The sequence below is a fragment of the Epargyreus clarus genome, unplaced genomic scaffold, assembly GCF_041222505.1.
Source record: "Epargyreus clarus isolate Ecla_fem2 unplaced genomic scaffold, WU_Ecla_fem_2.2 ptg000007l, whole genome shotgun sequence".
Lineage (NCBI taxonomy): Eukaryota > Metazoa > Arthropoda > Insecta > Lepidoptera > Hesperiidae > Epargyreus > Epargyreus clarus.
This window is the reverse complement of record NW_027332215.1, coordinates 26,972,875-26,988,772: the sequence shown is the minus strand read 5'-3', so window position 1 is coordinate 26,988,772 and position 15,898 is coordinate 26,972,875. Positions and strand designations below refer to the sequence as shown.

Below are 15,898 nucleotides of genomic sequence, written 5' to 3'. Positions count from 1 at the left end.
ATATGGGCATCAAATGAAAGGGCTTAACTTGTAGAATACAGCGCATTATAAAAAAAGCTCAAATCCAAGATTGCCGCCAGTACATAATGACGGATCAGGTATTAGGTGTTACATATTTTTGTTCAACCAACCCAATATAGGTATATGAAAGGGAGACGGATTTTATTTCAACTAATACTTTGCTCCTAGTAAACAGGGTTTGATGATGCAGCTCGAAGATGGCCATAGGAACAAGTTAAGTGACCCAACCCCATCGAATTTGGGCTTGTATGATTTGTCTTAACGAGAACTTTGGTGCTAGATGTTAACCAGGGTCTGATGATGGAGCTGGAAAATGGCCATGGAAACTCGGTAATTAAGCGATAACGCCTCATCGAGTTTGGGTTCGTATGATTCGTTTTAATGAGTACTTTGGTGCTAGATGGTAACCAGGGTCTGATGATGCAGGTCAAAGATGGCTATAGGGACTCGGTAATTAAACGACTCAACCCCATCGAGTTTAGGCTCGTATTGATCGTCTTAACGAGTTCCTTGGTGCTAGATGGTAATCAGGGTCTGATGATGAAGCAGGCTACATAATCGAAAACACAATACTAAAAAGTTAAAAATGAATCATAAGAAATCTTTTTAAAAACAAGCTTTTATTACTGGTTAATAAAATAATAACTAAATATTTAAAAATAATTTAAACCCGATGTACTAAATATTTCATTTTTTATATCAGTCAATTATACAACGAGCAAGTTGACGTAGATACAACAGTATTAATTATTAATAATTTCAGTTAATCTTAAGCTTTACCGTACTTCGGGCTTTTAAAAAAACATATTTATTACTTTGACTAATTTTAACCTGCTATTATATATATACATATAACAGCCGGATAAAGTAATTAATTTATCACATTGTCTAGACAAATTAGTTATTTTACATAATAACCAGTAATGACTGGTATAATAGCTATTTGATCACATTGATTGTAACTTACCTATGCATTTATTATGGGAGATAGTTGTGGGCTGTTTCGCCGCGACCTTATAACTTCGGTCGCAAAGCAAATTGCCTCTATTCATTCTGGATGTCATTGACATTTCATGTCTGCATTAAAGATATAGACATTTTATTTTACAATTATTAACTTGGTATTGATTTCGATTTGTGTCATAAAATGGGAACGACGATTGATAATGTCAAGACATAAAAACGCCAACTAATGTTTTTAATGTTTAATTATTCACACTTTTGAAAATTATTTAAATTATATTTCTTTTATGATTATGAGTTAATTGCCACCTTCACAATTTAATGTACAAACACTGAAGTAAGAATATTTGCTGTATGTATTTTTGAATGTATTTCTGAAATGTCGAATCTTAGGTACGCATCTGTTATTTTTTGAAGATGAGATGTGCGTTTAAGGAGGTAATTATTGTTTTAAATTAACTAATATGGTAAAGGAAAGCACCGTAAGAAGAAATCCGAATTTTATATAATAATGATAATCAATAATAAAGACAAAAAAATAGGTAGATATCAACATATGGACCGTTTATTTTGAAAGTGGTGTAAGTCCATTTTGAGAAAAATGAGCTATCACGTAATTTATGCTTAATTTAATGTAATTTTTTTATATATAACTAGTCCGTGTTTAAATCTCAAAAAATCCCATGTTTTGTACAACTTAAAATCGGTCGGTAAATGAAATTGCATAATCATCGATTATGAAAGTGGTGTAAGTCCAATTGACAGAGGTAGGTGGCATAGCAGATGGATGCCGATCAGTGTTTTGTTATCTTTCATTTATTTAATACTAGCTGTGTCCCGCGGTTTCGCCCGCGGACGATTTGCATTGTTTCCCTTCCGTGTTTCCACTCGTAAGTTAAAAGATAGATATTAAAAAAATAGAGAAATGTATTAGAAAATGTACAGCGCATAACCTGTGAGAGGAAAATAAATACGACAAGGCTGTATGACTCCGTATATTTGCCCGTCTTTTGGCGAGTTAAAAAAACAACAAAAACAACAGTAGCGCCAACTTTTTGCAGAATCTTATCACGATTACGGAAAAATGAATTTTGTATACACACCACAAGATTACTATAATGTAATAGCGCAATAGAAAACAGGATTAATTCATTTTATATGAAATGAAACGGGAGAATTTCATTTCAACAAAAAAATCTCCAAAATGCAATTAAAAAACAGATAAAAAAATACTAATGGGGAACAGGTCTATTGGTTGCAAATATGTTGGTTGAGGTTCCTCAAAATTGCACTATATACCATTTTTTATAAAACAATGATGACGGACGCAGAATTTAAAATTATCAATTTATTACCTCTACGTCCTGGAAGACCGTTAAAATTTGAAAAAATCGCCCTGGAATCTTTGTACCAAAATGCCAGACTTATTACATACGAAAAATATAAAGACATGAAGCAGCTACTACCCTATATACCTCCGGTGTATCATGCATATTTTGAAACACTACCACATACAGAGAATAAGTAAATTCTTGTAACCAGTATCTTGTAATGACAATGTAATTGCCGTCTAAAATAAAATTTTATGTGTTGTTATACGTATTTGTAAACAAAATTATATTAAAATGAAGTATATTTTAAGCGACATTTGATTTTCAAAATTTTTTTTTTTACAATTGTCTTATTTTGAAAGTGGTGTAAGTCCATTTACAGCACATAAATATGTGTTATCGTAGTCTAATTAGCCAAAAACAAATTTATATAAACAAATTAAATGTTGATAAAACAATAGAAACAATGCCAGACGTCATATGATTTGCCTGTATTTTTAAATCAACAAATATAGTACCTTTATTTTCTCGAAACCAAAGAAAATGGACTTACACCACTTTCAAAATAAACGGTCCATATGTGTTTTTGTTAATATTTACCTAAAACACAAGAAAACGCACAAAATCATTCAAACTTCCAAGAATTCGAGTCACTGAAAATTTGATGTATTATGAAAACTTTTCCGACACACCAACTGGTAATTATTATAAAACCAAATTGAAGATGGTAGAACCCGTTGTGGTTCGACTCTGGCGGCAACACCGCCACACCTATTTCTAACAGCAGTGTTAAGCGCTGCTGTGTTCTGATTTGAAGGGTGTGGTAAGGGAGACATACTTATCCGAGACGTTCCAGCTTAGTCCTCAGAGACAGCGGCTCATCTGTGGCCGACCTGAGGTAGGAATAACTAATCCTATCTGGGGATGATTACGGATGTCCATGGGCGGAAGTAGCCGCCTATATTATAAAAAAAAACAAATCATCGTCAAATGGGCTGGAGCGTACATATACACATAAATAGAAATACAACTTACCTCCTTGGATATATTGTAGTGTTCCTTCGCGTAGTAGAGCGCCTTCTCGTGGTTGCCGAGCGCGGCGTGCGCGTTGCCGAGCGACCAGCAGGCGCGGCCCTCGCCCACGCGGTCGTGCAGCTTGCGCGCCGCCGCCAGGTGCCGCGCGTGGTACTCCTCGGCGATGCGGTACTCGCGCAGCAGCGTGTACGTGTTGCCCAGCGAGTAGCACGCCTGGGCCTCCACCGCCGCGTCGCCTAGCTCCTCCGCTAGGGCGAGCGTGCGTCTGTTGGTCGAGACGCCCTTTTAGATCTTTGAATCTCTTGTAAGTATCAGCACCGCTGCCTATGGTCATGGTGTGACATTACTATTTTGGTTTGCAAGGTGTGGACATTAATAAAATTACTTGTGGCGCAGTTAACATGTATTTAGTATATTTTTCTGTTGCGCAATCTAGAAAAAATATATTTTAAGATGAAGATGCCATTTCAAATCTCAAGTGCATCGGAGAACTTTAAATGAAATGGCGAACTCGACGAGAACGAAGTTTACCGAAGAAAAATAATTTGTGGCCGAGTGATACACTCTATTTTTATCAAATTAAGTTTAATTAGAAAAAGAAAGAAAGTAGACTGTAATTCATATACATATCATTTATATAATATGGTGTTGGAAAAAACACATGTGAGTAGGCTAGGATACAAGTAAGTAGGATACAAGTAGTATGTAGTGGTACCACCTCTTTGACGTATTTAATAAAAGAAAATAGAGAATTATTATAAAAACACTAGCTGACCCGGCAAACGTTGTATTGCCATATAAATAAAAAATGTTAAGGGTGAACAACCCTTATCAATTAGGGGTATGAAAAATAGCTGTCGAATCCAATGTGAAACATTCCAAAATCAACAACTACTTACGAATTAAAAAATAATTAAGCTTTTCCCACGGACTAAATTGTGAATCTAAACCATTCTTAAGTCCCCTTGAACACACACAACAAATTTCATCAAAATCAGTCCAGTCGTTTAGGAGAAGTTCAGTGACATACACACGCACATAAGAAATATATATACCTTGACTCTCTGATGACACTCCCACAATATACACGAAACCAATGACATCTCATATATTATGTATTAAAATTAGTCAAGCTGTTTCGGGTACCGGGCGTACCAAATGATACATACGTGTCATATGTACGCAATGTATGTCAGCAATTACCTTATATAAGTAGTCAGGTTCACACCTATAAGACCTAAAGTTTATCATATACGAACCGGTACAACAAAATTCAAGAAAAAGCAGATAAATGCCAGTCTGCCACTCTATACAACACTACTGACAGCAAGTTAAATATTTATCCGCTAACTATGTCGAAGTTGAAAGAAGTTACTATAAAATATTTCTTGCAACTAAACTATACTGAAACAGAACAACTGTTATATGATAATAGCTGACGCGGAAAACGTTGTGTTGCCATATAAATAAAAAAAATGTTAAGCGTGAACAACCCTTATCACTTAGGGGTATGAAAAATAGATAGTAGCCGATTTTCAGACCTACTGAATATGCATATAAAATTTGGTGAAAATCGGTAAAGCCATTTCGGAGGAGTACGGTCACTAACATTGTGACACAAGAATTTTATATAAGAGATTATTTGCGTTAATTATATCAGTGCTATTGAAAGTTGGAACACACAAACACGCACACTCACACAAACACGCCCACACATACACACACGCTAATAAGAGTTAGACACGCTTTTAATTTAATAGTTATAATTCTTAAAACATTTGATTAAAATTGTTTGTCCTGGTGATGAGCGGGGCACCCAGTAAGGGGGATCCAACCCAGTACAGGGGCTCCTGTGCCTTGTTTTTGCAATTGTACTTTAATCAATAAAACATTTTTATTTATTTTTATATTCGCTATTTTTTTCTACAAATCTTGCAACATTTACAAGCCAACTATATGGTATCTACTTATTTTTATTTGTTATCACTCAGCACTATTCCCAGATGCTGCAAAAGTATAACTTACATTTTTGAAGTGAAATGTTTAGGCGCGTCAGGCATTTTTGACATGGGATAAAACCATTGAATTAGCGACACTGTTACCATAACCGACACCTCTTTATATAATTACTAGTGGTGCCCGCGGCTTCGCCCGCATTTTAAAGAAACAATATGACATACATAAAACGGAAAATTGGTACCTGCATTGGAATGACAGTGGTGCCATCTGTCGAAAATTGGTCTTACCAACTCCCAAACCCTCGTGGGCTCTTGGACAACAACTTTGCTAAAGATTATCACTTGATCAAATGCATAGTTTCCGATTCTATAACTACTTACGAAAAAACCTTTTCCCACGGACTAAATTGTGAATCTAAACCATTCTCAAATCACCTTGAACCCACACAACAAATTTCATCAAAATCAGTCCATTCGTTTAAGAGGAGTTCAGTGACATACACACGCACGCGCCCATATATATACACACGCATATATATAAAGATGTATGTTCGTACATACTTATTTCCTGACGATTAAAAAAATACCTACGTAATTGTTTAAGTTTTCACTTCTGTCGGAACTCCAGGAATGCAACGGTTTTTTTGTATTTAAAACATTTACATACCTCTCAAATGTTACTAAATTACTGTATGTTTAAAATGATTACAGAGGGCAATGGGTAAAAACGGAACTCTGTCTGTTAGAGAACTGCATTTCTTGATCGTAATACTCGTAATCTGACTTATTTACAGAGTGTGTATTGCTATCGCCACTTTAATAGCAAATAGGTATCTACTAAAAGTAAAAATATAAAGGGGCCTCATTTAAATGAAACTGTTAGTTTTCAGTATACCTATAAGACATGGGAAGATAGTTTAAATTTTCGCAAAACTTTTGTAGTTCGTAAACCAAAAAAAAAAAAAAAAATGAACGGTATTGAACGGTGGGTTCGAGTCCGATATGTAGTTGGCCAACTATTTATGGTTGTTTATTTTAGCTCCCTTTGTAGTTCTCGCGTTTCTGTAGTTGTACTGCCGCCCATCTAATTGGCTAGTAAACGCAAAGGCAATTAAATGTTATAGCCTAGTGGTTGAAATTCGGCCTCTCGATCGAGGAATCCGAATCCCACGCACGTACGAGGTACCTCTGATTTATCAAAGTTATGTGCGGATTCGCAATTAATTTTTTTACTTGCTTTACGGTGAAGGAAACCATCGTCAGAAAACCAGCATACCTAAGAGATCTAACAAAAAGGTCCCAATGGTATGTGAAGTCTAACAATACGCAGTTGGGCAGCGCCGTGGAATATAGCCTAATCCTTCTCATTGTAAAAGCTGCTCTCAGAATGGATTAGGGCCCGTGCCCAGCAGTGGGACAGTGATGAGTTGATGTCGAATTAAGTGTTATAAGGTGCTGCAGGCTGGGACATAAGGACTATGGACATCTTTATTTTTTAATTTTTTATAATATAGGAGTAGCAGACGAGCATGCAGTCCACTGCTATTATTAGGCAGACAAAGGGACAGGCCTCAAATTTAATTTGCATCATTTAAACCGAACATACATTGCAACTGCAAGTTAAAAGAAAATATTTAGCAAAGTGTGAGTCGAACTAGTACACCGAGTTTTTACACCAACGATTAAGAAAAGTTAACAGGAGAGGACCTTTGTATCTAGCTAATATGTATAATTTAGGAAATGCGAGCAAAAATTTGAGCAACATTTTTTTTATGTCTCGCTGCTCAGCCTATTGTTTCTCCTCAGATCTGGTGGACACCTGGATCACATATCACCATGCTGTTCCTGTGCGAATTGATCGAGTGATCAAGAAATCACAAAGTAACATTTTGGTAGTAACTGAAACAATCCGGCTTTGACAAGCCATTTTTTCCGAAAAAGGAGGCGGTTTTGAGAATTTGCTACAAATTATGCTAGGTCACTTAGATAACAAGTAATTTAATTAAAAATTTAAAAACCCGACTGCACTAAAGAGACTGAAGTAGAAAATTTCCAAAAACGATGAAATAGGCGTTTCATTATTTTTATCCAGAAAGCTAATTACAAAGTTTCATAGTAGGTATCTGCTTGAAAATCAAAAGATGGTCAAACAATATTATCCTATTTTATCCTCGTAGTACACATTTACGTTACATCATATATAAATAACCTATGAGTAAAATTCCAGCACTCTAAAGTGCAGCGGTTTCCCTTTGCGTTGAACTCTAGTATTATATATATGTATATATGTATAATGTTTGTGTAATCTCATTTTGATTTCCTTTATTTTGATACCCTACTCGATAGGTTTGGTCAACTTTTTTTAAAATGTGTTTGAAAAAAAGTTGACCAAACCTATTTCGCGGAAAAATATGCATTATTTACGCTCTTTAAAATATATAACTTTAATAATTCAAAGTTCCAGCCATTATTTTACCTAGTTAGGGGTAGAATTTAATTATTTTTATCCAGTAAGCCAGATACAGAATTTCATAGTGTTTGTTTAAAAATTAACGGTTGTTCAAATGAACTTTCAACTCCTATTTTACTCTTTACGGGGTTGATTTTTTCGAAGGAGATAAATAGGTGTATCCTTGTTCTTATCCAGGAAGCCAAATACTAAATTTTATAGTAGTTGCTTCAAAATTTAAAGGATTAAAAAAAAACTGACATCCCCGATTTAACCCTCTTAGGGGTAGAATTTCCAAAAGGCCTTCCTTAGTACTTATTTACGCTATATAGAGAACCTGTGTGCAAAATTTCAGAACTCTAAGGTCAGTGGTTTCGGCTATACATTGATTTCTGAAAAATGAATTAGTCATTTAGTTAGCCAGTCAGTCAGTCACCTTGCTGTTTTATATATATACAAATATATTTTTATAATCTTAGTTTAATTTCCTTTCATTTGATACCCTACTCGATAGGTTCGGTTAACTTTTTTTTAAATGTGTTACTATTTCGCGCCAAAAATCCGCCACTTCGATTTTTTTTCTAACACCTATCTAAGGACACTCGGGTCTTTGACACAAATAAAATGACTTTTTAAATGTTTAAATTCATTCAGCCGTTTGTTAGATCCGATCAAATAAAGAAAGACAGACATACAAGATACGCGCGAAAAACATAACCCTTCCTTGGCAGTTGGGTAAATAAAAATAAATTTTAGAGCAGTGTGTTTCCAAAACATTAACATAATTAACTTTAGGAAAAACAAGTTCTCTTCATTTTAATCACATTGGATTTTTTATACATAACCAAATGATATACTTTATGCAATTTTGGAGAGTTTACAAATAAGCAAGATTTTAAGGTAGTGTGCTAAGACATCGAAGTCTTACGACTAAATAATAGGTTCTTCCGCTATTACTAATGAAAAACCTTAATATTTTCCTGATGATAGATAGATTTGATTCTGGAAAAAAAAATGGGAAAATTCTTAGTTTACGATTTTCACAACTCATAGACATAGAGTAATGCAGGGTGTGTATTTTGACCAATTTTACAAAAATGCAAATAACTCGAAAACAATGAGTTAGGACCAAATTAAACGTCGATATTCTGAGAGGCCCGAATCGTGTGCTCTACACGAGATTACAAGTTTATCAACGTTTTACGGGACATCCTGTAGGCCGAGTGTGAGTTTTATAAATAAAATCAATTATTTCACCATCACGTTAATCGAGTCAACTTTTCATTGACAGTAAGCATGTGAATAGCGAGTGCGAGCTATTAAAATTTTTTGGAAAAAAAATTCAAATGTTCACTTCGAAATAACGCATCTTTTTGTTATGTTGTCAAACTTGAGCGTCGACGATAGCGCTAACTTTGGTAGCGACTCAATTCGGTAAACTATGTGACAGAGTAAGTACAAAGTGATATTTATTTGTATTGTTTTCGATATAATCCAATACTCGCGCAATAAGATTGTTTTTAGCGTTCTGTACCCAAAGGGTAAAAACGGAACCCTATTACTAAGACTTCGCTGTCTTTCCGTCTGTCACAGGGCTCTATCTCTGGAACCGTAATAGGTAGACACTTGATTTTTTTACAGATAATGTATAATGTCGGCTGCTATAACAACAAATACTAAAAATAAAAAAGGGTTGAAAATACATGGGGTTCGCCATATAAGAAACGGGGTTTTTCGAAACTGATAAATGGAGCACCCCACGCTTTTTTACAATTATACTATTTACTGTTCCTTAATTGATTCTTAGATTGAAAATTATTTTCTACTTTTTAGTTGATTTTATCATAAAAGCGTGTTTTTTAGTTTTTTGAACTATATTTATTTCTATTTCAGATGAATACAATATCATGGCTATTTAAATCTTTAAAAGACGTTTGGCCTAGCCAAAATACTAAAATATTAAAAACATAAAAAAACATCGGGTTATTTACGAAATATATTATTTAGTGGTGGTCTAGGAAGTGAAACTTGACAGGAACATTTGTATAGGAACACGGAAGTATTTATGTATTTTATCACGTGCTCTACAGTTACACATAATTCTCAATTGTAATTTGGACCCAAAATAACACCAATGTGTATTTACTCTTGATTTATTACCGATGTATGTATGTAAGTATGTATATAACGGAATCTTTGAGTATAATTTTCACCAATTTCTACAACTATGATTACGTTTGAAACTTTGCACACGAACACACTAACTTTGCACACGAGCACTATCAAGAACCGATCACGATGCAATAATTTGATAACAGTTTTCCATTATTCTTATTAGATGAATTAATTTTCCAATTTATGAGTTTATCACGGACTAAAAACAAATAAATATAAATAATAGTTTTAAAAACTAGAAAACATTTTAATGACAAAGAGTTTAAGAGTAAACAATTTCAATTCAGAGTAAAAAATCGTGGGGTGCATTTTACTACGGTTAATAACTATTCCCTTATAGATAATTGCCAATAGAATGATTCATCGGCAACCCATTACTGTCCCTCTGCTGGGCACGTGTCTTCTCTCATAATGAGAACGATTAGACCATAGTCCACCGCGCTGGCCAAGTGCGTATTGCGTATGTGCGTATGCGCATTGGTAGACCTCACATACCTTTGAGATTTTTATTTTTTTATAAATCTCTCAGGTATGCAGGTTTCCTCACGATGTTCTCCTTCACCGTTTAGCAAGTGATAATTAAATTCTAATACGCACACAACTTTGAAAAAATCGGAGGTGCGTGCCTGGGATTTGAACCTCAGACTCCTGGATCGAGAGGCCGAGTTTCTTAACCAATAGGCTTATCACTGCTTAATAGAATGATTGTAATATTTAAAATATCAAGATGTTCTGTGTATCATCAATAACACATCAATTTGTACAGGCGTTCTCTATTTTTATAATTAAAGGGAAAGTTTATAGGAACCCTCGATTGGGAAGGGTATTATTAGCACAACTTTGAAGCGTTTGTTCGTCAGTGTCACTGCCAGTTTTTATTTGAATACTAGATTAATAGGGGTTAGTCCCTGCCGTTGTTAGGAGGGGAATTTGATCCACGTTAAAAATGGGGGTGATCTGTTCTATAGAAAAAAGATAATCTCATTTGATAAGTATTACAGGGATCTCCACTACATGAAGCTTTATTTACACTTAAAACAGATAATCATCTGTTTTAAGTGTAAATAATAATTATATTTATTATTTTTATCACTATTATGTTTATTCATCCTATTAGGTTGTTAATGGATGCGATGGTTGAGCTAAGGTATGAACCTTATCTAGCAATCTAGAGGCGTTCTTATTTACTTTTTGTTATTGGTTTTAGGCAGTACTTTTACGCCCGTTATTAATAAGAATCAATCTGCCCTTTTTTGTCAACCAAAGATCTTTATTTGACAATGTCTAGTATGCCAATTGTTAAATTTCATTCTTTGGTAGGCATAACATTGGATAGATTAATTATTACTCGGGAATATGCTTGTTAGTGTAATTATAGGGTTATAACAAGCGACAAAGAGGGGCGAAATAATAAAGTTGCATTTCCTTTTAATATTCACTAGATTGATTTCCCATTAAATATAACCCCCACAGCAAAACATAGGTTGTCTAGCAGGAAGCATTAGGTATTCCATATTAAAACAAAACCCTGCGATTTATACCATACGAGCTATGCCACGTGGTTTTACCCTCGTTAAAAATGCACCGTGAATGAAATTGAAATTTTGTTCGTCAACAATTTAGCAAAATAACATTTTATAATGCCTAGTGCGTGTCAAACCTGGAGGGTTCCGTACCACCAATTTTTATTTTTAGTTTTCGTTGATATTATTGCGGCCACCATTATACAAACTCTGTATATTTCAAGTGTCTACCTATTACGGTCCAGGGGATAAGTGACAGATAGACAGACAGCGGAGTTTTAGTAATAGAGTTCCATTTTTACCCTTTGGGTACGGAACCTTAATAAAAACCGAGCAAGTAATTCGCGTACGGTACGCGCGTACGCGTCGGTACATCGCGTAGAGACGGTTCCATACAAATTTAACACTGTAAATGAAAAACATGTTGTCTCATACGTAATTTATGGGAAAATCAATTTTCGTCTTCTTTCTTGAATACTTTAAAAGGCCCCCAAAAGTCACCAGGCAATTCAAAATTCAGTTTTTACGTTACACCTTCGTCTTTAAGTCACAGAAAAGCATAATGGAGTCCCAAATTTCCACTCAATTGGTCTAGTAGTTTGGAGCAAATTGGTCGTCGGAGCAAACAGACGAGCACGAGCAGCACGAGTTAATCATATATGGGTTCCGTTTGTTTGTGTACGGTACGGCCCTGTTATCGGAAACGCTAATCGCACCGAATGACGTCATATCTCGCATGCATCACCGTATCGCTTGACCTTTTCTACGCAATTTTGTGGTGCGATGCTATGACACGTGCGAGTGCACCTGCATTTATTTCAAAATAGGTACTCAAATGTTTAATAATTCGCTCATTAATTGATTTTGAAAGCAAACAGTTAAAACTTAATTATTGTCGAAATACTATGATTTTTGAAAAAAGTAGATATTATTCGTAAAGATACCCAGCCTTTTTAGGGGAAAAGCCGGGTTATAGTCCGGTCAAGTTAGACATAAAAAAGCTAAAATTCCGGGAAAGCCAATTTTTTGTAGAGACTTTGGGTTTACCATTACAAATAAAGTGTCAAAAGTCCCCATCGATCTGAAGTGTGCGTCGGCAGTTATTCGAGGTCAAATGTCAAAATTTTAGATTCTTTGAATTTTTCCCGAAAACGGTAAGTTTTATCGAAAAAATTACCTAGGACAAAGTTGTAGCTCTTAAAATTCTCTACATAATAGTCCTTATATTTTTTTTCTTTAAAACCTATCATTATTCAGACATTGCGCTTGTAAGAATTACGAGTACATTTTACACTATATGCACATATTTCCACTAAAAAGCAGTGATAGCCTAGTGGTTAAGAAACGCGGCCTCTCGATCGAGGGGTCCGAGGTTCAAATCCCGGGCACGCACCTCTGATTTTCAAATTTATGTGCGTATTAAAAATTAATTATCACTTGCTTAAACGGTGAAGGAAAACATCGTGAGGAAACCTGCATACCTGAGATTTATAAAAAAAAAAAATCTTAAAGATATGTGAAGTCTACCAATACGCACTTGGCCAGCGCGGTGGACTATGGCCTAATCCTTCTCATTCTGAGAGGAGACCCGTGGCCAGCAGTGGGACAGTAATGGGTTGATGATGGATGATGGCACATATTTCCTCACCACCTGTGAAATAGGATACTCAGCGCGTTTTTTTAACGTGGTTTCCCTGGGAGGACTATCCCAAGAACCTTTAAGATGCTATTTTCAAGGACAATACTTATTTAATAGTATGAAGATTATTTATATTGGTTATTGAGTTCAACTGTCGTTCTAATTTTTTTGCTACTTTAATATATTTTTTTATAATATTGGGGTAGCAGACAAGCATGCAGTCCACCTTATGGTAAGTGGCAACTGTCGCCCATGGATATGTATAATTAACCCCAGATAGGATTAGATATTCCTACGTAAAGTCGGTCACAAATGCGCCGCTACCCCTGAGGACTAACTAAGTTGGAACGTCTTGGAAAAGTTTGTCTCCCTTACCACACCCTTCAAACCAGAACACAGCAGCGCTTAACACTGCTGTTATGAGGCAGAAATAGGTGTGGCGGTGGTGAATGTCTAGAAATTGTTCATACGAAGATGAATCAGTTGTGTCTGTCATCAAAATCACATGAATCTTCCTCTCTTGTATTTAATGGACTATTTGAGCTATTTACACGCTACGCTATTTCACAGGTGGGGTGGATATCATGTAAAAGGTAATTCTTACAAGCGCAATATCTGAATAATTATTGGTGTTAGAGAAAAAAATATAAGCACCATTTTATAGAGAATTTTAAGAGCTACAACTTTGGCCTGAGGTATTTTTCGATAAAACTTACGGTTTTTAAGAAAAATCCAAAAAATCTAAAAATTTGACGTTTGACCCCGAATAATTGCCGACGCACACGTCGGATCGCTGGGGACTTTTGACACTTTATTTGTAAGGGTAAACCCAAGGTCTCTACGAAAATTCAGCTTTCCCGGAATTTTAGCTATTTCAATTGTCTAACTTGACCGGACTATTATGTAAGTTTTTACTCACTAAATCCACTCGGTGGCCATGTTGCGTATTTTAGGGAAAAAAAGCAAATAGAACGCGCCGGTGATTCCCATGCGTGGTATTTCAAATTGTAGTCACTAAAATTTGTGGTCTTCACAAGAACACAAATAGTGAGTGATCAGAACTCCCACTCATACCCGCTTATGACTCCGAACATCCATAAAAGGAAGATTATTAGACGGTCGTATTAAGACGAAAATAACTCCTGTTTTCAGGCTCTGCCGATCTCGCTCAGCAGCCACCTTTTTAACCCTTACAGTTTCACAAACAGAGATCACCGCCTTCCACGTTGATTTCTCCGTTAGCATAGCTGCAATTACAGCTGACGGCGTAAGATCATTCCCGATCAGGGTGATCTCGGAAACCCATGCAGGACATTTTTCAAGAGTGTGTTGTGGCGTTGCCTCGTGTCCAATCCGACACAGATATTCACCGAAACATCACACCTACCTACATTATAGAAGTGGATCTCAGAAACTATCATCATGACCTTTATATCTCTAACTATTATAAACTCTTTGGAGTTCTTCTGAGTGAAACCAGAATACTCAAACGTGATCTAAAGGGTTAACCGCACGAAACATCGAGCCAATATACATGTGGCTAGACTAGTTCAAGTAATGTACACTAATAATAATCTATCTATATAAATGAAAATGAAACGCCGAAATGTATGTACGCGCATAATTTTAGAACGACTGCACCAAATTGGACGATTCTTTTTTTATGTCTCCCTTATTGTCAGGAGGCATGTATATAAGAAAAATTATAAAAAAGAGACTGCTATTTTTTTTCACATTAAAAAAAGGTTAGAAAATAATAATAGTAATTTTCACACAAAAACCCAAAAAAAGAAAAACGATTAGAATTGAGGTTAGATATAGTATAGTATAAGTATATATGGTATAATAATAACTTTATAAGTATAGATTTGATTTAAGTGAAGTATAGTACAGACCGTACAGTTATTGTGTGTTTTGATAAAAGTTTAGAGGTTAATCGTTGTCTTTATAAGATAATGCCACCAGTGAGACGTCCAAATACTGGTCGGCATACGCATAACGCAAATCATGTTGGGTGTTTGTGACTTACTAAATATGCCTCGTATAAGGCGGCGGACAAGTTTAGGCAGGTGAACCCGAAATGCAACGAATCAAATTAATTATTATCAATCTAATCGTACTGTCCAGGAACGTAAAGATAGCAATAATCCGGTTACGACAGACCCGTGAAGCGCGACATTGGACGTTTGAATCGCGATGCTTTCTGTTACGATATGTCTTATATTGATTAAAGTGACCTATGAACTCAATTTGCCTATATTCTAAGGCAATGAAATGATGAAAGCAATTGATGATGGAAATAGTGGTTTATTTTTCTTGGATGCCCTCGCTGGAACTGGGAAGACATTCCTGTAATTTTAGCCACTGTTTGCGCGAGATCCAACATTGCAGTTCCTTCTTCTGCTGCTATTCCAGCAACATTATTAGAAGCATGCCGCCCGGCTCATTCAGTATTAAAATTGCCGTTAAATAAAAATATTGAACAACCAATATGTAATATTGCAAACCACAAAAATACGGAATTGTTGAGCGAGCCGAGCGATTTTGGCAGCAAATAATAAGGATGTGGATGAGCTCAACTATGTAATTCAGGATGGAATCAATCGAGTACCATTGAGTAATTCATTTAAATCCATTGATTGTGCAAGAAATGATGATAAAAGCCGTAATAGATTTTTTAAATTCTTTGGATGCCGGCAGGCTTACCACCACTATTTACGATTGAATGTTGGTTCGGTAGTTATCATAATGTGAAACCTAAACCAACAAAACTATGTAATGGAACGCATTTAGTGATTACTAAA

General features: G+C 35.5%; 1 protein-coding gene across 1 annotated transcript in view; it reads right to left on the bottom strand.

The window, feature by feature from the left end:
- Nucleotides 1-15,898, bottom strand: part of pins (G-protein-signaling modulator pins) — a 56,490-nt gene that overhangs the window by 20,647 nt on the left and 19,945 nt on the right. The window contains exon 5 of the mRNA XM_073075336.1: nucleotides 3,351-3,615. Within this exon, the coding sequence (XP_072931437.1) occupies nucleotides 3,351-3,615 (265 nt within the window). The remainder of the gene's footprint in view (nucleotides 1-3,350; nucleotides 3,616-15,898) is intronic.